At 34.1% G+C, this 20,800-nt stretch overlaps 3 protein-coding genes across 6 annotated transcripts; all 3 read left to right on the forward strand.

The window, feature by feature from the left end:
* The first annotated feature begins 339 nt into the window (after positions 1 to 339).
* On the forward strand, positions 340 to 3,990 carry LOC7461843 (uncharacterized). Of its 2 annotated transcripts, none has more exons than XM_006386395.3 (6): positions 340 to 497; positions 633 to 718; positions 1,298 to 1,433; positions 1,999 to 2,136; positions 2,234 to 2,355; positions 3,591 to 3,990. In XM_006386395.3, exons 2-6 carry the CDS (start codon positions 675 to 677, stop codon positions 3,754 to 3,756), a joined length of 606 nt encoding a protein of 201 aa, XP_006386457.1. In that variant the 5' UTR covers positions 340 to 497; positions 633 to 674; the 3' UTR covers positions 3,757 to 3,990. The 2 variants fall into 2 exon arrangements, with proteins under 2 accessions (XP_006386457.1, XP_002301111.1); XM_002301075.4 differs by having other exon boundaries at positions 364 to 531.
* Positions 3,991 to 6,425: 2,435 nt separating this feature from the next.
* LOC7467217 (probable rhamnogalacturonate lyase B) lies at positions 6,426 to 10,696 on the forward strand. The gene is made up of 15 exons (XM_002301076.4): positions 6,426 to 6,697; positions 6,841 to 6,962; positions 7,146 to 7,196; positions 7,522 to 7,641; positions 7,720 to 7,839; positions 7,980 to 8,121; positions 8,193 to 8,363; positions 8,465 to 8,620; positions 8,718 to 8,824; positions 8,899 to 8,989; positions 9,184 to 9,325; positions 9,418 to 9,574; positions 9,731 to 9,847; positions 10,011 to 10,137; positions 10,283 to 10,696. The coding sequence occupies exons 1-15, from the start codon at positions 6,656 to 6,658 to the stop codon at positions 10,544 to 10,546; spliced, it is 1,929 nt and encodes a 642-aa protein (XP_002301112.4). The 5' UTR covers positions 6,426 to 6,655; the 3' UTR covers positions 10,547 to 10,696.
* A 2,383-nt stretch (positions 10,697 to 13,079) lies between these two features.
* On the forward strand, positions 13,080 to 19,201 carry LOC7467218 (uncharacterized). 3 transcript variants are annotated; one of them, XM_024595594.2, is made up of 16 exons: positions 13,080 to 13,392; positions 15,098 to 15,196; positions 15,314 to 15,435; positions 15,667 to 15,726; positions 15,865 to 15,984; positions 16,121 to 16,240; positions 16,312 to 16,453; positions 16,822 to 16,992; positions 17,077 to 17,232; positions 17,463 to 17,569; positions 17,652 to 17,742; positions 17,844 to 17,985; positions 18,073 to 18,226; positions 18,347 to 18,463; positions 18,605 to 18,731; positions 18,839 to 19,201. In XM_024595594.2, the coding sequence occupies exons 2-16, from the start codon at positions 15,116 to 15,118 to the stop codon at positions 19,085 to 19,087; spliced, it is 1,959 nt and encodes a 652-aa protein (XP_024451362.1). In that variant the 5' UTR covers positions 13,080 to 13,392; positions 15,098 to 15,115; the 3' UTR covers positions 19,088 to 19,201. The 3 variants fall into 3 exon arrangements, with proteins under 3 accessions (XP_024451362.1, XP_024451363.1, XP_024451360.1); XM_024595595.2 differs by having other exon boundaries at positions 15,101 to 15,196; XM_024595592.2 differs by lacking the exon at positions 13,080 to 13,392 and having other exon boundaries at positions 13,464 to 15,196.
* Positions 19,202 to 20,800: the final 1,599 nt, after the last annotated feature.

Consider the following 20,800-nt stretch of genomic DNA (forward strand, 5'->3'; position numbering starts at 1 on the left):
ATAATCCTATCTTTAAAATCCATTAAAAACAAACTATGCACATTACATTGAAATAAAAGATTCATAGAGACTTTATTTTTGAAGTTCGAACAAGTTTTGAGTTCGATTTTCTCAAACAGTACAAGCAAAGCATCAAACCCATGCAAGTCCAGCAATCCTTAATAATTGAAACCGTAGCCCAAACTACCAGAGTTCTGTCTGGGCCGAAAAGGTTAATTTGCCAGGACCTAGCCAGGTAGAGACTCAACTAAAGAGATAGGAGCTTGTAAAACACGCAAGTGGACAGCGCGTGGATACTAGAAAAAAGCATATTTGTTTGGTATGGCAAAATGTGGACTCAAAAGGGTACCAAAAAAAAAAAAAAGTCTTTCCATCGAAAAATAAAAGAGTTTGTTCACCCAACCCAAAGGAATCGTCAATCGCTCTCTTCTTAAAAAATCCCAAATTATTACAGCACAATAAAACAGAGAACAGAGAAGACTTAGGAGTTGGTTAAGGTAATTAAGAACAAAAACAGGAGTAGAATCACAGGTTGTAATAAATTCTTCCTTTTGTCTGTTTGTCGATCGTTATTTTCATGCAACCTAATCCGATTTCGATTTGTGTACTTAATTATTTTGGTTTTCCTTAAGAATCTTATCGAAGAAAAAGCGTCGTCGTTTGGTATCTCGAATATGGCAGTTGCATCTGAGGAATCAACTAGCATATGCAGTCACTGGTAATTATGACTATCAAGTTTCTGATTGCCTCTCTCCCTCTCTTTTTTAATTGTTACTTAATTATTGGCCTTGTTTCTTTGTAGAGTTCTCATGTTTAAGTTTATCAAAACCTCAATTGATTTTCGTAAAATATTTGGGATTTAAATTCTGTGTAATCCTTGTTCGATCTGCTTGTCTTCTTGATTGGTGTTTCTCGTGACCGTGGTCAACTCTGACCTTGAAATGCTTGTATCTTGAGGCATTGGAGTCTTGAATTGTGTTCAATCTATTCTTCATTATAACCCTTTATCTGTAGCTTCGCTGTTTTTGTTAGATTCTTTCGATTTACTAGTCTTTTGTAATTTTACTGATATTAATATGTGGATCAAGCTTTTCTTGATAATTTCCTTGTGATCCTTGATTTGATGTGCTTTTCTTGGTAATATGTTGGGTTTTTTTCCCTAGAATGTTGTATGCAAGTGCACTGTTCTTCCTTGTCTCGGACTACTTTTTTCAGGTGACAGTGAGTGGTCTGATGCTTAAACAAAACTGATGTGCTAATTAGTGATTTCTTTTTCAATTAATTTTTCTTTTTACAGTGACAGAGCTATTCCTTCCTCAAACATTGATTTGCACTATGCACATTGTTTCCGAAATCTCAAAAAATGTAAAATCTGTGGTGATATGGTCCCCAAGAAACATGCTGAGGAACATTTCTTGAACACTCATGCTCCGGTATGTTGGTCTACTGGAAGTGGTTGCTTTTAGTGGAAAGATAATGTAGAAGCTTTTTAGTTCAGTGATCATTTTTACTCATTTCAGATGAGATTGTCTTCTTAACTTCATTTATTTCTTCTATGACAACTTATTCCAGTTAATTCTGCGCGGCACTTAACTGGGAAAAAAATCATGTCTGTCATGTTTACATTTTCATTAATTGTGATCCTTGGTCATTAGTTCAAGTAATATGGGAGCGGGGTTTGATGGGGTGTAATTGAAGAAAAAAAGTATCCTGTTTATGGTTGGTAATGCATTCCTTCTAGCATTATCAATTATGTGTATTTTCATAAATTTGCTATTTCTTGGACCTACAATTTGAAGCAAAATAGTTACATATGTACATAGTAGGAATATTTCTTTTATTGGCCGTGGGTGCTGAAGACCAAGATATCCAGTTTTGGTGTTCCTACTGTTTGCTTTTTGAGAGGATTGATTGTCTGTCTGTACTTGTTTTATGTCAACCTTAGTAATTAAAATATTTGTTGATGCTTTCTATATTATTGACTTATATATCGAGCAGGTAGCCTGTTCACTCTGCAGTGAGACAATGGAACGTGAAATTCTAGCTGTCCATAAAGGTGAAAATTGTCCCCAAAGGATTGTCACATGTGAGTTCTGTGAGTTTCCATTGCCAGCAGTTGATCTAGCTGAGCATCAGGTAGGGACCTCACAATGATTTAGAAATTTCAACATCTGTTTCTGCTGCCTGCTTTAGCATAATCTAATATATACACCTGCTTTTCTCTTAATTTTAGGAGGTATGTGGGAATCGGACAGAACTCTGTCACATGTGTAATAAATACATTAGACTGCGAGAAAGATATAATCATGAGTCTAGATGCACTGGCTTACCAGATACTACTGTAGAGTCTTCCAGGTAGATATACTATATACCCCTTGCCTGCAATTTTTGAATGAAAATGCTATTATATTGCCTTTCCTGATTTTCTAGTTCCAAGTGTTAGAAATTGATGTTCTCATTTATGAGATATTCATCACATAGTGTGTTGTGCACAAATGATTTTGATGTGATTGATATATCATATGAAGCATAGTGGTGGTATTACAGAACACAATCTGAGACAGTGGATGTGGAAAATGTAAAAATTTGCAAAGCATTGAGAGTGATGATTAAACCTATTGCAGTAGAGATGCATGCATCTGAGATGACGGATATCAAACAGCCTCTTTCCTATTTCCTTATTAATATCCTCATCCAATTGCAGCATTATATTTGCATGCATTAATCTGTGAAAAGATGGTTCTCTTGACTTCAATGTTTCATTGGTAGCAGTCCCCTAAAGTATCTAGCTTATTTCTGGATAGTTGGCCCTAGTATTGGCATGTATGGATTTGAATAGGGATGACAATTTCATCCGAACTTGATAGATAACATTCGAACATACTCGAATGGGTGGGTTTTTTTGGATATTTACCTTACATGATAGGTAATGAATATGGTATGAATTTTGTTAAACCCGACCCAAACTTAACCCAAGATATATATAATTGTATCATATAGATACATATATCTATAACATTTATATTTTTTTAATACAATACAATATATACATATCCCAATATTGACACAATACACATATATATGTATAACATTTATAATTTGTTATTTAATATAAATATACATACCTCAAATATATAAATTACTGATTTATTTTATTTTGAATAATAAATAGTTCTCGGATAATTGATATCTATATGGATACCCGAAACCTGATGGATAAGGTATAAATATCTAAATTTCTTACCTATTGGATAATAGGTAGTAGGGTATGGATATAGTAGAAACCTGACCGTGGGTACCCATTGCGATCCCTAGATTTGTATTAGAGGCCATGGTGAGCATCCATATCCTCCTTTTATAGAGACACTGGCATGACTACCTTTTTCATGGTTTTCCTGTATTGATATGTAGGCGGCTTCAGCATCTGTGGCCCTCTTTTGTAGACACTTTGAGTTGTGCAATCCCAATGAGCATTTTTGGATATTTGCTTTATGTTTTCTGAACTTTCTTTTGGATTTACTGGAAAGATATTAGTATCTGGATTTAAATATTTTTTCCATGGTTCCTAACTTATGGAATTTGTCTAAAAGGGATGTGAGGGCTGCTGAAAGAAGACAGCCACAAGGTCCCCAGAGAAGGCAGCCACAGGACTTTTCACGGAAACGACTTCTATTCACTATTGCTATAACTGGCATTGCTGTTCTGTTAGGATCATTTCTCTTCCAGAAGAAAACTGAGGATAGTCAAGTGCATTAGCACCGAGAAGTATTGCATTCGAGCTTGTGTAAATCAGCTTAGTAGTACCATTTCCTTTTATCTGTATCTGTAATCGTCTGAGAACACTGTTGTTGCAATGCTATACGCACTGAGATTGTCTTGGTATATCGACAGATTATGTTAAGACGTATCCTCATTGTAAACGAGCTCCACCATTTGGACTTTTGTAAATGATGGGTTTTAGTAACGTTGCATTCTCGTTATTGGCAGGCATTTTATGTTGTCAGTTTACTGTCATTTGTGAATTTCTCTTCGCTTGTCCTGATATTTGACTGGAGAAATATGCATGAAGAATTAGAGTCCAGCATGGTGGTTGGGCACGGAAAATGCAGTTTATTATGAAGTAAATGGATTTACAACCACTGTTTCCCCCTCATTTCTCCTTTGCCTCTTACCATAATGAGCTTTCAAAGCCCATGTATTTTACAGGGTGCTGCTGTTAATTTAGCCAGATGTTAATGACAAAGCCTGGGCCAGATGGTTCGGAAGGCCCAATAAGATAGGACAAAGGGTGCTGGCTGGCACCCGCATTTCTTGTTGCTTTTGCACATGGTGGCCCTCGTGCCTGGGACCAAGGTTGTTACTTTTGATAATGGGCATGTTTCGTACTAGTTTAAAATATAAAATAAACTAGAATATATTTTATCTTGCTTGTAATCTCAGCCCGTTTCATAAATTCAGTCGTAATTCTGGTTGGAATGTTCTGGTTCTATTCTGGTAATTTTATTTCGTCAAATAATATTGTTTTTTTTAAATACTATCTAGGTTGTCTCTTTCTAATTTTAACTTAATCTTTGATTGAGCTAACGCTCTAAAATTTTTATCCATGTTATAAAATATCTTTTAATCTGATTGTTTGATGAATCTAAATTTTACAAGAAATTTCTTTATATTTTGTTATATCTCAAGTTATAAAACAATTAGAGTTTAGAAAAGTCTAATTTTATTCAGAACAATTATTTTTTTATATCCTTTATTTTGATTGATTTTCTTTTAAAATTTTATCATTCAATAATAATTTTATTAGTAATTAAGCTTCATAATTATTTTTTGATTTATTTTATATGGGGTTACAGATTTAAAAGGTTAACCCAGGTTGATCTGGATCGACTCAATATATTATCGTCTCAATATTTTTTAAGTTAAACAATATTTTTACCAGTCGTCCAGGTTATCTTTAGACTCGTTAAGTCGATAGTGTCAAATCGGTTCAACTCTTATTTTTTTATTTGTGTTTGAAATTTGCATAATTTTAAGTTAATTTATTTTTGAATTTGAATTGAAATTATGTTTGTTGAATTAATTATATATATATATATATATATATATATATATATATATATATTATTGTCCTTGTTATTTTAATGCATGATGAATATAAAGTGCTATTTTTCGTGTTTCATTGAATGGACGATAACAACACTCCCATGAATAAAGCTAATACCAAATTGTGTCGAGCAGAGTACCTTTCAAGTAAAAATCAAGAAGCCAAACTTACTTATTGAAATCATATCAATTGGCTAACTAATATTTGTTCTATCTCGTTTAATGTCCACTTTCTAAAAAGACAAACCAGTGGTTCTTCAGTCCCATCACACCGTCCAATTACATGTAGATGTAAAGGCTCAACAATTTAGATCAAAGGATGAAATATATAGATATTCATGCCTGCCGTCCAGCTATGTACGTGAACAAATCGACCAATCATCTATTCTTTTTCGCAATGTATACTTTCTCGGAATTGGTTACTTTTGAGAGTTAGAAATAATAAAAAAAATATTATTTTCTTTCATGCATCTTCACATTAGTTATGTCTTTATATATACAAATAGAAAAAAACGATTATTCTTTTAATAATTCCTTTAAATATTTAAATGAGATTTATTTTTTATGGACAGACTACACCTAACTCAATAACTAATATTTATCCATATAAAAAAAACCTTTTATTTTTTATGATTACAGAAACTGAGTGAAAAATCCTACTCTACGTTAAGAATTATGTCCCACCTCTCGAAGTAGGACAAACGTGGGCCAATTGATTCTATATCGATCCATCCTATCTGCTCACCAAATGCATCCAACAGAATTAAACATTTAAGCTAAGCTTAGTCGAACAGGCACTCCAGACCAATCAAGGTATAATCTCTCGTGCCGAACGAGATAAGAATCAATGCGTGCTATATTTCACTTCTATGTTTCCGTTTCTTGATGTGGAGGTCAAGTTTTCTGCATAAAAAGAAATAATAAATAGAAGTTAAAACACCGACCTCAAACATAATAAATAAATAAGAAAAACTCGGCGATAAGTTAATCACCCAGTACTGTTATCATCCTTTAAATAATACACATAAGGAGATTTAAAACGCCGTCCCACCAACAGAGTTCTACATGTTTTAACAGAGATTAGTACCGAATATTCTGAGGGTTAGAGGTCTTAATTGTGTAAAACTAGAATTGTTTCTACGTTAATCGTTTGTGTGTTTTGAGTAATAAAATGTCTTTTTAAGAATATACATGCATATAGAGTATAGACTATTAGATCAGTGAGACTTTTAATTTATTAAATTTTAATTCTGTAACTCACACAGTTGCTCTGCTCCACATATATATAGCGATTCTTGCACGCCTTTATCTAATGCACCAAACTGTGGCGAGTGGCGACTAAGTTAAGAGATTTAAAAAGACGAAAGTGATAAACAGAATGCATTTTAAGGAAGCCTAAGGTCAATAGATTCTTGCAATGTCGTTCATATATATTTGGACTTCCTCCATTCAAATTTCTTCTCAGTATTACTATTGATAAGCATCAGTTTGCAGCCTAATTTGAATCATACGAACTTCAATTGTTTCCGGGGTCTATATCAAGAGCCTTAGCATGCCGCATTTAGGGGTGCAACTCCTTGTTCAAGATCGTCATGTAAATTAAATTTGATTTCCCCATTAATGTCTTTTCTGGTTTCTTTCTTGTTTTTCTCTTAAATGCTAGAATGCTAGGCAAAGGATTTTCAGGTTTTTGTCGTTCTCTTGTTGAAGTTTAGCTTTCATGATGCATGTACGTAGGTGGTGATGGATAATGGCATACTGCAAGTCACTTTGTCAAACCCAGATGGAATTGTCACTGGTATACGATATAGTGGCATCGACAATTTACTTGAAGTTCAAAATGATGAATCTAATAGAGGGTACAATACTTTTTGTTTATTTCTGTTCTTTTTTTTTTGTTTGTTTCTTACGAGGGACAAGTTGAAGAGCTAAAACTATTGGTGATTGCAGAATGCTAAATCAACGAGGCACACGCATAGAAACACAGGTTATCTAAATTGACCATGCATGTTTCTAATTCTGCGTTTTGGATTGATATGCAGGTACTGGGACCTCGTATGGAATACAGCAGGAACTACAGGAATTTTCGATGTGTATGCTCTCTTTTTTTGCCCTCTCTAACAGGCTTATAATTAATTAACTCTTAATGAATTGTTAATAGCTAGCCTCATGGCATTAAATTCGGATTTTTATTATTAACCAAAGATTGATCGAATACTTGCTTGTTATCATGTATGGTGATTGGCACAATCTGTGCAATTTATTATGAACACCTGAATATATATTAATTTAATGATCCATAACTAATATAACAGTTAGTCGGTCCTTAATTTTAAACTAAAATTTTGTCAATAGAAGAGATTGCTCATTCCTTTCTTTCTTAAGCCGGAGTTCAGTGAAGGTCTAATTACTGTACAGGATTAAAGGAAGAAGTTTTAAGGTTATTGTAGAAACCGAAGAACAAGTGGAGGTCTCATTCACAAGAACATGGGATTCCTCACAGGAGGGCAAACTCGTTCCCCTGAACATAGATAAAAGGTAATTCCTTATTTATTCCAATGCTTTCCTTTGAAAAAGGAGAAACATGATGACAAACCTAATATAATTCTATTATAGGTTTGTAATGCTTCGTGGTTCCTCAGGATTCTACTCTTACGCCATCTATGAGCACTTGAAAGAATGGCCTGGTTTTAACCTTGGCGAAACTAGGATTGCGTTCAAGCTCAGAAAAGACAAGTACCGATTTTACTCCTTTTTTTTTTTTTTGCCTTGCGGTGCCTATTTTTTTCACATGAAACTTGAGAGAATAATAAGAAATGGAATGTTAAAAACACGGAGTAATGACAGTTTCTAATGGGGAGGGTTTGAGTGGATAGGTTTCACTACATGATCGCGGCAGACAATAGACAAAGATACATGCCATTACCTGATGACAGATTGCCACCAAGAGGCCAACCCTTGGCCTATCCTGAGGCAGTTCAGCTTGTCAATCCTGTCGAGCCAGACTTCAAAGGAGAGGTATGCGCTTCTCTCTCTCTCTCTCTCTAATTTTTACAGGATTTTGATTTCTTCCATTATAAAATGTATAGGTGGATGATAAGTACCAATACTCAATTGAAAATAAAGACAACAAGGTACACGGGTGGATATGTATGGACCCCGCAGTAGGGTTCTGGCAAATTACACCAAGCGATGAGTTTCGATCTGGTGGACCAGTTAAACAGAACTTAACCTCTCATGTTGGACCAACCACCCTTGTGGTAAGCTATGTAGATTATTAGCCTCTTCATTTTTAACAGCATTTTATTGCAATGATAGTCTATGACAAATTGCTTTTATTGGATCCAAATGTCATGACCAGATGTTTCTCAGTGCTCATTATTCGGGAGAAGATTTGGTGCCGAAAATTGGAGCTGGTGAGGCATGGAAGAAAGTTTTTGGACCCGTGTTTATGTATTTTAATTCTGTGATGGATGGAGATGACCCTCTTTCGCTTTGGGAGGACGCTAAATTGCAGGTTATTTTGAGATTAACTCTTAAACTATACCAATAGTTCAAGCAAATTCATCTTTAATAAGTTAGAACTGATAAAGATTGATATATGTGGTTATTAGATGTTGATTGAAGTCCAAAGCTGGCCTTATGGATTTCCAGCTTCGGAGGATTACCAAAAATCGGATCAACGGGGGAATGTTAGTGGCAGACTATTAGTGCGAGACAGGTAGGGGTGCAGAGACGATCAAACTGGTTTATCTGCAATACTTTCTTTTAATGGCTGTCTTGTTCAATGTCTAGGTTTGTAAGCGATGATTATACACCAGCAAATGGAGCTTATGTTGGACTAGCACTACCAGGAGATGTCGGATCGTGGCAAAGAGAATGCAAGGTGTGACTCTGATTTTTTGTTATCTTGTCTATTCTTAACCATTTCCGCGACATAACAAAGAAGCACTGTAAGAATCCACCAAAAGAATAAAGAGAACCAATGCTCTGTCGATCTTAACAGAAGCCATTTTATGGGAATTTTTTTTTCCTGGCAGACTCTGGAAGATAATAATGTTACCTGCTATTTTCTATCAGGATTACCAATTCTGGAATAGAGCAGATGAGGGCGGCTATTTTTCCATCAATAATGTACGCACTGGTGACTATAACCTTTACGCATGGGTTCCTGGCGTTATTGGCGATTATCGATACGATGTTTCCATTACTATTACATCAGGTATAACTACATTGATTTGATTCTGTATTAATTTCTTTGGGATTTATTCTACCACTATAAAACATTTTTATCTTAAAAATCCTGGAACACAGGTTGTGACATTGAGATGGGTGATCTCGTGTACGAGCCTCCAAGAGATGGGCCAACATTGTGGGAAATAGGCATCCCTGATCGTTCGGCAGAGGAGTTTTATGTTCCTGATCCTAATCCTAAGTACATCAATAAACTCTATGTTAATCATCCTGACAGGTTAGTCATGCTAGTTTGTGAAAAGCAATCTGTCCTGATGAGGCTTATTTTTGCAACAACCTTTTTCCATCTTCCTTGTGCACGCGCCTAGAGCAGAAATTTCAGCTCCATCATGTCATCATATGAACATCGATTGAATACTTGTATAATTTTCAGGTTTAGGCAGTACGGACTGTGGGAAAGATATGCCGAATTATATCCTGATGGAGACCTGGTGTACACCGTTGGAGTTAGTGATTACAGAAAAGATTGGTTCTATGCTCAGGTTACCAGGTGCAATTCTGCAATCTCAATGCTGTTTTGCTTTCATTAACATGTAGTTAGTCCTCTTACATGCCTGAAGAAACCACCTAATCAGAATGTTATACGTTCCTTTTATTATCAGAATGTGCTTAAGAGGACCTGTTCATTTCTATCTTTGGCTTCTTGATTGCAGGAAGAAGGATGATAACACATACCAGAGAGCCACATGGCAAATCAAGTTTAATCTTGACAAAGTGGATCATAATGGCATCTATAAACTACGTGTAGCACTTGCATCGGCTACTGTTTCTGAATTGCAGGTATGGAAATCTTCAATTGATCATTAACTAATCAAAAGTAATTCCAAAAAGAAAAAAACAAAGAAAGAAAGAAAAAGCTACAGAACATCCAGTTTCCATTGATGTTAGTTTTACAATGCACTAATCCAAGTTTATTTTTTAAAAGGTTCGAATAAACGATCCAAAGGCCAAACCCTTATTTTCGAGCGGATTGATAGGGAAGGATAACTCAATTGCAAGACATGGAATTCATGGACTCTATTGGCTGTATGGTATAGATGTACCTGGTGCTCGACTTGTTGAAGGTGATAATGCTGTGTTTTTGACACAGCCAAGAAGCATTAGCCCTTTCCAGGGGATTATGTATGATTACATTCGTCTGGAAGGCCCTTCTTCTTCTAGTTCCAACTCACCTGAGACATCATTTTAGCCCAGTTGTATTTTATCACGCTACTTTCTGACATTTTAACTTATTTCTGTAGTTTTCTTGAAATTTAATGATTATATGCTTATGAGACGACCATTAGATGGTTGTGAAGAAATAAAAATCAAGGAAAACATTTGGTCTGCGAGTTTCAAATCATTCTGTTCCATTAACAACGAAAGAAACGAACTAAACCTCTTGGTTAAGGTTTTGAGTGCTCTGTTCCGGACATAGTATAAATAGTTCCACGAGAAATTGTAGCACAAACCTTGTTTATATAAACAAAAATTGATTGATATCTTGGCACCACACGACATTGGCCATAACTTTGATTAATTATTATTATTATTATTATTAATTAAAAAAAACTAAAAGGGGTAGTGTTTTTATTATGCATCACTTTATAAAAAAATATTTATTGCAATTTTTTTTTGTCTTTGGTTTTTTTTTATTCCATGTTTTTTTTATTATATTATTGTGCATTTGGTTTATTAGAGATTGAATTACATGATTTGTCGTGGTTTGCATTCTGTGTCGTGGTTGCATTCTGTGTTGTTATTTCAATTTTATAGCCCGTGTTGAGGGTTAAGTCAGTTAGCCTGGTTGACTCAAACTTTTTTTTTAAATTTGTATTTTTCAAATTCATTCTTCAACAGTAGACTGATTAAAAATTAAGATTTTATAATTTGTTCTAGTTTACTTTCTATTAGATTGTCCTGATCTCATGACTTAGATCACTAATTTAGCAAGTTAACTCAGAGCGTTTTATTGTATCTGTTGCAATGCACTATTAGATTATCCTCATCTCATGACTTAACCCGTGTTGAGCGTTTTATTTTTCAAAATGTGTTTTTTTATCAAGTTTACTTGGTCATGTTTGAACCTCTTATGTTAACTATGTCATATTAGATCAACTCATATTTTGATCAGTTTAATTTGAAACTTGGGTCATGCAAGGGACCAAGTCGGGTTTAGTAACGCTGTAAAAAAATTCTCTGTTGCAATGCACAAGCAATTTATTTTTCTTTAAACTTTTTAATGCATTCGCGTTAAATTTATTATAATATTATTTTTTCTATAATAAAAAATTGCTTTTATAATTATGATAAGATGTTGGCTAGAAAATAAATATTATGGTAAACAAATGTTGAAAATAAATGGAGCATGTTGATAAGACAAAGGGTTTTTATTAAGATAAATACCTTTTAACCCTTATTTCAAATCTTAAAAAAAAAATAGATTTGCTCTTATTGCTTTTGATTTTTATTAATTAAATAACATAGGACAAAAAAGTTATATATTTTTTTTGTAGAAAAGAAATATTAATAAGAAAACAAGGAATCATACTATCAAATTATTTAATTTCAATAAAATTAAAATCATTACTCTTCTTGCAAAAAATAATCATTGCCATATAATTAAACAAAATTGAAAGGCTTAATGTGGCATAATTTCATATATCTTAATTTATATTTTTCTTTTACTTTCTTGTCTCCGATTTTATTTAGACATGACAACTCTTTTTTAAAAAATTATTAACACATATAATTTTTAATTTATTTTATTAAATACATGATCAGTTAATAATTAAAAAAAATCGTGAGTGATATCTACATATTCTTTTTTCCATGTTGAAATTTTATTTTTTGATCTAGTCAAATGACTAGCGGTTTCTAATTGGGCGAGGGCAGGAGAGACTAAACTGGTATACATGGAAAGAGAAATGAGAACGCAGGCATAGGAGTTCTGCCGTGTGAAATCAATGACTAATTTCTGGTATTCGAAGCTACGAGACTTGCGTGTTTTGGAAAGCAGCTGTCCTGGAGATTGATTAGTTATGAGTGAGGCCACGCAGGTTCAGTTTTGGTCCCCTTTCTATCTAGTGAGCTGAGACTTGATCTCATATGATTTTTTTATGAATTTATTTTTCATCACTGGAATGGTTGTTTCGGGTTAGGTGCTTCTTTTGGTTTTTGAAATTGATTTCTGTAAAGAATGTTTGAAAAATAAAAACTATTTCGTTTTTTTTATTGTAAAAGTGTTTTTTTTTAAATTAAAATTTTTTATTTTTCTTTACTTCAAATTATATTTCTAGTATTTTTAGATGATGTGCTGATGTCAAAAATAAATTTTAAAAAATAAAAAATATATTATTTTAATATATTTTTAAACTAAAAATATTTTAAAAAACAATTCCATATCGTAATACCAAGCTATAGAATATTCAATATAGCTATCATGCTTTCATTGGAAAGTAAACTAACTAAGCACACCAACTAAAAACGAATGTCAATTTGTTGCCCATCAAGTCAAGCGGTGCATCGAATCTAATCAATGAATAAAGAAATGAGAGACCCCATCTTGGTCAATATAATGTAATTATCCTTGAAAATCAACCACTCTCCTGGATTACGAATTGGAAATCAATTATTATTTTTATTTATTTTCCAATAGCAGGTGGTTTACTATCTGGCGTATCTCTTGATAACAATAATAATAATTATTATATGCTTAAATTACCTTCTGTTGATGTTGCTCTGATACCTAATGCACCAAACAACGGTGGCGGCAAAGGAAAGGCACCGTGTCAACATAAAAGTGAGAAAGGGAATATGCTTCATCTCTAGCTCGAAGGAAAATTATCAAGGGTTAAACATGCATCCATTGTCTAAGCCTTCACGTCCCTTCGTTCTTTGTCTACGTTTCAGGGCATTGACAAAAGATTTCTTTGATCAAGGATTTGAACAAGCTTAATTAGAGCTTCTCTTACTTTGCTCCGTTCTCATTATTGCTAGAAGCATGCATCTCTGCATCATGGCTCGAGTTATTAGCAGAATATTATAGCTCATGAGGTACGTGCGTTCGCTTCTTCTTCTTCTTCTTCTTCTCATTTCTCCACGATAAAGCCCTTTTGTTTCGGTCATTGATGTTTTGGATCTATATATATATTATATGGTCATAATTAATATTGTTTATTGGGATTAATATTGTTTATTATATAGAAAATTGATATCTGCTTTTAAATACTGCTTGTTCGGTACGTACGGGAGGTTTAGATTACATTTTTCTTCAATTTTCTTTTTTTCTTTCATAATAAACCCAGAGTTTTTCATTACAAATTAAGCATGAAAAACATTAGGTTAGGAATTAAGACTTGTTTTATGTACCTGGCTAGCTAGGTTATTTAAGGTAATTCTATATAATATTTTTTATTATCTTGATTTTAACATATTAAAGCATTTAAAAATCATTTATTCTTGTACAATGCTGAAACGGTGTTAGAATGCAAATTTTCTAACATTAGAAGTTGCGAAGTTCTTGTTCAGAGAAAACAAGCCATGAGATTGTATTTTCCTGATAAAATGGAAGCAATTCAAGATGATCGATGTTGTGATTATGGTATATAAATTATTTATATGTCAATATATTTAAGTTTTAACCAATTAATTATCTCCGAAATCTGTCATTATTTTTAATTTAATATTTTAGATCAGATGAGATTGGAAATATATAGCAAGTAGTTAAGGTGTTGTCATTTTTCACGGGCACTAAAATCATGTTTATTTGTTTTAAATTTAATCATTTAAATTAACTCACGGAGAAATATGAATATGAAGAACAATAGAAAAGTATAATTCAACCATGGATTTATGATTAATAAATTGGAAAGATTGAGAATGCTAAATTAATTGGATAGGTTAGAAACCCATCAAATGGCATTTTTGTATCTGTCTCTAAGCTTCTGTAGCTAAAAATCCTTTTGATATTTTAGATTTAAATATTAAAAAAAAAAGGAGGATCACAATCCTGTCTGGGTGGCCTAATTGGTATTTACGTGTCTTTTTCCAAGAGCTTCTCTCGATCAAATCTCTTCATTATACGTGCCGACCGTCAACAAAATCCTTTGCCTAGATGATCTATATTTATGTGTATTATGATTTTCTCATGATTCTTATACCTTTTCAATCTCCGGAACACGACTGATCTCTCTATCGGAGAATAGCCCGGCAACTGTTATCCAACTTTTGAAATTAATGTTCTAGTTTTTTTTTCATATATCTAGATGAGAATGGACTCTTGGCAGTGCAAGTGCTCCCTTAGTAGTAATTTAATCTGTGTTTCTCCTAGTAATCAATACAAAAACCACACACAAGCATGGCCTTTCTTCAATTACCTGGATTCTGGCCTAACTATCTCATGCACCAAACAGTCGTGGCTAGAAAGTAAAGAAATCACACGTAATACACGCAAAAATTGAAAAAAAAAATTAACTTATTTATGTATATATGTATCATAAGCTTTCAGGTCTACATTCTCCACAGAGTGCAGGAGGCAAAATTTGTTTCCTTTTTGGTAAATGCAGAGAGTAATGAGCATTGCAGCAAATTTGGCATAATTATTGGAGGACATTAAGTCCTATAATAAGGTGTCTGGTGCCGAGAGAGAGAGAGAGAGAGAGGCAAGAATTGACCATTTGTCATCATGGGTTCTGGCAAAATTTTGTGCACGATATTGTCTTTGTTTTCACAATTCATGGCTGCATTCTCTAATTTGCAGCAGAATGAGAATCCAAGCATGGGTTTTCATGGAGGTGAGAAAGGAACTGGCAGCAGCTTGTTGTCCGAAGTGGTGCAGTTGCATATTCAAAAAGACTATGTAACTCTCTGTTTGGACTGATTTTCGTCAATTGATTCTTGTTTTCGAGCAGCAGTGAAAAATAATGGAGTCTGACCCGCTGTTGTGTAATAATGAGAGGGTTATCTACATATGCAGGTGGTTTTGGACAATGGCATACTCCAGGTCACACTATCAAATCCAGGAGGGCATGTCACGGGAATACAGTACAATGGCCTCGAGAATTTGCTCGAAACTGACAATGGTGAATCTGATAGAGGGTAAGCACTTTGTACAAATGCTTTAGTCTTTTCTCTTCTTTTTTTAATCACCAATGACCGTTCTTGCTTTAAATTAATTTGCAGCAAAATCCCCACCACAAAATAATTTTTTTCTAAACAAAAAAAGAGTCATGTAACCTGTTATTAGCCTCATAAGTCATAATAAGTTCGTGACTAATTTTTTTTTTTTTTGTGTGGTTAATTAAGCTCATGACTTCATGTTTACAATAGGTACTGGGACGTTGTTTGGAGCGGGGAAGGAGTCACACGAAAAAAGGGTAATTTGGACAGGTATAAATGCTTCAAAATCTCTCGGGTAATAACTAAAACTACACAGCAGAATGATATCTAAAATGTTTGGAAAAAGATCTTTGAATTCTCCAATTCTGTAGCATGTTTGTTTCAATCAGGTTTTATTGTACTACGCAGACTGGACGGAACCAATTTAACTGTAGTAGTTGAAAGTGAAGAAAAAGTTGAGATCTCCTTCACGAGGATGTGGAATTCCTCACTTCAGGCCAAGGTTGTCCCCTTGAACTTCGATAAAAGGTATTTTTGCTCGGAATAGTCTTAAAGCTATCAACCTGCTTTTATCACTTGTTCAAGATTGATTGTGATATTAATCAGGTTTAATGAGGCGAAATCGTTTTTATTTTTGCCTTCTTCTTCTTTTGAATTAATGCAGATACGTAATGCTTCGTGGGTCATCAGGATTCTACACATATGCCATTTATGAACATTTGAGGGGCTGGCCTGCTTTTGATCTTGATAATACCAGGATCGTGTTCAAGCTTACTAGGCAAAAGTACTGTACTTCACTTTTCTAGCTTAATTAGTGCGAAATTCTGTTTTCTTGACAAAAGTTTTTGGACGCAGGTTTCGCTATATGGCTATAGCAGACAACAGACAACGTTATATGCCCCTGCCTGAAGACCGGTCACCAGAGAGAGGACAGACTCTAGCCTATCCAGAGGCAGTATTACTTGTCCACCCCGTAGAGCCTGAATTTGAAGGAGAGGTATCATTTTCTACTTATTTTATTAAATTCTATTGGTGGGTATTTTGTTTAAGTTCTAGGGATGGTGAGGACCGAGGAGGGATTGAGGAACAGGGAGGGACGAATTTGGAGTAGACAGGGGTGCCCCCAAATTTTGTTTAATGTATTTTTAAATAATTTTTTTTTAAAAAAACAATTACTATCATAATATCAAACTAACTATTAAAATTAAAATGATACCGAAACGCCCCTCCCAAATCGGAACGAGAGGTTTTAGCTCACGGAAGGATTACTATTCTTTGTATATACTCTCTCTTTTTTCCATGGTAAGCAACACACTTGAGTGTTGCAGCAGATAACATTTTGCGTGGCGAATGAATTTTGGTTAGGTGGATGACAAATACGCATATTCCTGCGAGAGCAAAGACATTAGTGTTCACGGGTGGATATCGGCCGATCCGCTTGTTGGTTTCTGGCAAATAACACCGAGCCATGAGTTCAGAACGGGTGGACCCCTCAAACAATTCCTAACTTCCCATGTGGGCCCCACTAATCTTGGTGTAAGTCAAGATATTCCTTCATTTGGTCCATGACCACGAACACGAGCAAAATGCTAGCTTTCTGATGCGCTTGATCACCACCAGGTAATGCATAGCACTCATTATGCGGGAGCGGACGTCACAATAAAAATCGGGCCTAACGAGCCATGGAAGAAAGTGTACGGCCCAGTTTTTGCTTACGTCAATTCTCTGTCGGATGGAAGGGACCCACTCTCACTCTGGAAAGACGCTAAAAAACAGGTATTTTTTCACAGATTCTTCCTCAAGTTACACAGGAAAAATCCCGAATCACGAGATTTACTGCTACGTCTCACTAATTTAATGATTCCGATCCTTTGAGAGGTGATTTCAAGAAGGATGTTTGGTAGAATTATTAGCAGTACTCATTTTGGATTATCTTAAGCACATTTACCTAGCAATTGGACTATCTACTGGAAATAGAGAGAATAACAAATATACAATTTGATTAGATGATGAATGAAGTTCATAAGTGGCCCTATGACTTCATAGCTTCAGAAGATTTTCCACCGTCAAAACAACGCGGTAGTGTCGGTGGCAGATTACTGGTCCTAGAGAGGTAACTTCATGTCAATTTTCCAGCAGAGAAAAACTCGATCAAAGTTTATTAGTTTCAATTTACACGGTTTATACTCGCCTAGGTACGTTTCCAATGCAACGATATCTGCAGAAGGTGCTTATGTGGGGCTGGCAGCCCCGGGAGAAGCTGGCTCCTGGCAGCTAGAATCCAAGGTGACCAAATTTTGTATAGTATTTCGAACATTTTGGGTATAGCATCGATGTTGAGCTACTCATACAAGCTTAACACACCTTTTTTCACATCTGGCTACCAGGGCTACCAATTTTGGACCAAAACAGATGAAGGTGGAAATTTCACAATCAATGGCATACGGCCCGGTGACTACAATCTTTATGCATGGGTCCCTGGTTTTATTGGAGATTACAAATTTACTTCTGTCATTAACATAAACTCAGGTCTTAGTTTTTCTCCCACCCTTAATTAATCTTTTAATTTCTTGTTTTGTATATTTGATGGTTATAAATGTTGAACGTGTAAAGCAGGTAGTAACATTGATATCGGTGATCTTGTATATGAGGCTCCAAGGAATGGCTCCACATTGTGGGAAATAGGTTTCCCTGATCGTTCTGCCGCAGAGTTTTACATTCCTGATGCAAACCCAAAATATATCAACAAACTTTATCTCAAACAGGAAAGGTTAGCTCCTCTGGTTTGTCTCAAGCGATCAGTAATTAACTAATTGGTACCAACAACATTGGTTTTATTAGCTAAGGTTATCAAGCACAAGATGTGTTAATAAGCTCTTCTTGCTAGCAGGTATAGACAGTATGGATTATGGGAAAGATATGCAGAGTTATATCCCAAAGCAGATTTGGTTTTCACAGTTGGCAAGAGTAACCATACAACAGATTGGTTTTTCGCTCAAGTTACAAGGTTTCTATTTTAAAACATTAATTAGTAGCTTCACGACGTAATTTCTATGCTGAACTGGTCATTGCAGGCTAAGATATGGGGCTCTTTTTTTTTTATTGTTGTTGAATAAAGCTGTCAATTTCCTCTGTATCTGCATTGCAGGAAGAAGGATAATACCACGTATGAAGGCACTACATGGCAAATAAAGTTCTTGCTGGATGAAGTGGATGAGCGCGCAGCATATAAGCTACGCATGGCGCTTGCAACAGCTAATGTTGCCGAATTGGAGGTATAATACAAGTTCAAAGTATTCATTTTCCTGATGAATGTGAAGCAATGGTGTTACTCGGTAATGATCCTCCTGACCGAGAACTTTTTTCTTTCTTTCTTTTCAAGGTTCGGGTGAATGAGCCAAATGCAAATCCTGTATTTTCAACCGGAGAGATTGGCAAGGATAACACGATCGCAAGACATGGGATTCATGGGCTTTACAGGCTATTCAATGTTGATATTCCCGGAGCCCAGCTTCTGATAGGAAATAATACCATTTTTCTGACACAAACAGCCAGTATCAGCCCTTTCCAAGGAGTTATGTACGATTATATTCGCTTAGAAGGTCCACCACCACCACATAAAGCCCTTTAGGAGAGATGATTTTTTTAGGGGAAAAGTTTAGGGAAAACAATAGCTAGCTCTATTTCTTCAAACGATTATTGGCGGAAATCATAATACAGGCGTACACCTTTTTCAGTTTTCTAACTAGTCATTTTAACCACGCTACTCCATGGGTGAACCCTCTTTTTTTTCATTATAAAAAAGAAAAAGTTAAGGCAATGTAAACATTTTCAAAGAAGCAAATCAAATTGAGACTTGGGTAATTATCTTGATTTAATTCAATAGCCTAGCCTGTATAATTTTGATAATATAAATAAAATAGTTTGAACTCGCACAGGTGAAAATGAAAAATCTACAATATAGTGGTGACACAGGGTAATCCATTCAAAAACAAATTAAAAGTTTAATTATTAAACAATCCAATATTAAATGGAAAAACTAAAAAAAAAAACAATGAAAGAAAAAAGATCGTAGTCAAAGTAGGTTAACTTGTTAACTTTGAGACCATGAGTATAAGATTGAGATAATTTTATAAAAAAAAAACAGAAAAAAAACACGAAAACCATTTTTTTAAAAATCAAACGTTGAATGATGAGATTGGAAAAAAAAAAAACAAACTCAATAAAGAATCTAGCTAAAACCGAGATCAATCCGTGTTAATATTTAAAACTCGCGACCCTACTGATCACGAGCTCGTGACTAATTTTTCAGGATTAATTTTAAAGAAGACAAACCCAAAACCAATAATTGAGTAAAACTCTCAATCACAAAACATTAAGCGATGAAATTTGAAAAAAAAATGCAATAAAGAAAAGGAACTAAAATAAAACAAAGAGAAAAAAAAAAGCAAATAAAATTTGACACAAAAATAAATTAAAATCAAATGTTGAGTAGGGATGGCAATGAGTACCCACGGGAGTCAAATTTCTTGATATCCATAGCCTACCTATTACCTATCAAGTAAAAAATTCAAATATCCAAAAACTATCCATCGAGTTTCAGTTATCCATATGTGTATTAGTCATCTAACTATTATTTATTATTCAATAAAAAAATAATTAATATATATATATATATATATATATATATATATATTTGAAGTGTGTGTGTATTAAATTATTAAACTATAAGTATCACACACACACTATGTGTTTGTGTGTGTTTTATGTTAATATTAAGATATGTATATATTATATTGTATAAAAAAATTCAAATATCTAACAACTATATCTATATAATATAAATATACATTTCATGTTAGGTTTAGATGTGTTTCAGGTCAATTTTGATAATATTCATACTCTATCCATTACTTTTCCAGTAAGGTAACAAAAAAAAAAATATTCATCTTTTTGAGTTGACTCGAGTTATTACCCATTGAGTTTGGATTAAATTTTCATCTCTAATACCAAGGGGATGAAATTATATATTCCTATGGATATTTATTACCTTACTATTATTTATTAAAATTATATCATTTTGTTTTTTTATTATGAAAATGATATTAATTTGTTTTTTTTTTTGTAAAAAATAATACCTACCTAGATTTGCAACATGTTAACTGAATCATGGATTAACTTATTAGATTAAACAAATTTGATCGGATAAATTTTTATTTCTGTTCAAATTAAAACCTGATTCAAATAAAACTTCGAGTCGTGATTTTTTTCAAATCAACTTGCTTGATTGGATAGAGTTCAATACCTAGGCTTCTAAATGAATTCAACAAGGAGGAAAAATACT

Source organism: Populus trichocarpa, chromosome 2, assembly GCF_000002775.5.
Source record: "Populus trichocarpa isolate Nisqually-1 chromosome 2, P.trichocarpa_v4.1, whole genome shotgun sequence".
Taxonomy (NCBI): Eukaryota; Viridiplantae; Streptophyta; class Magnoliopsida; order Malpighiales; family Salicaceae; genus Populus; species Populus trichocarpa.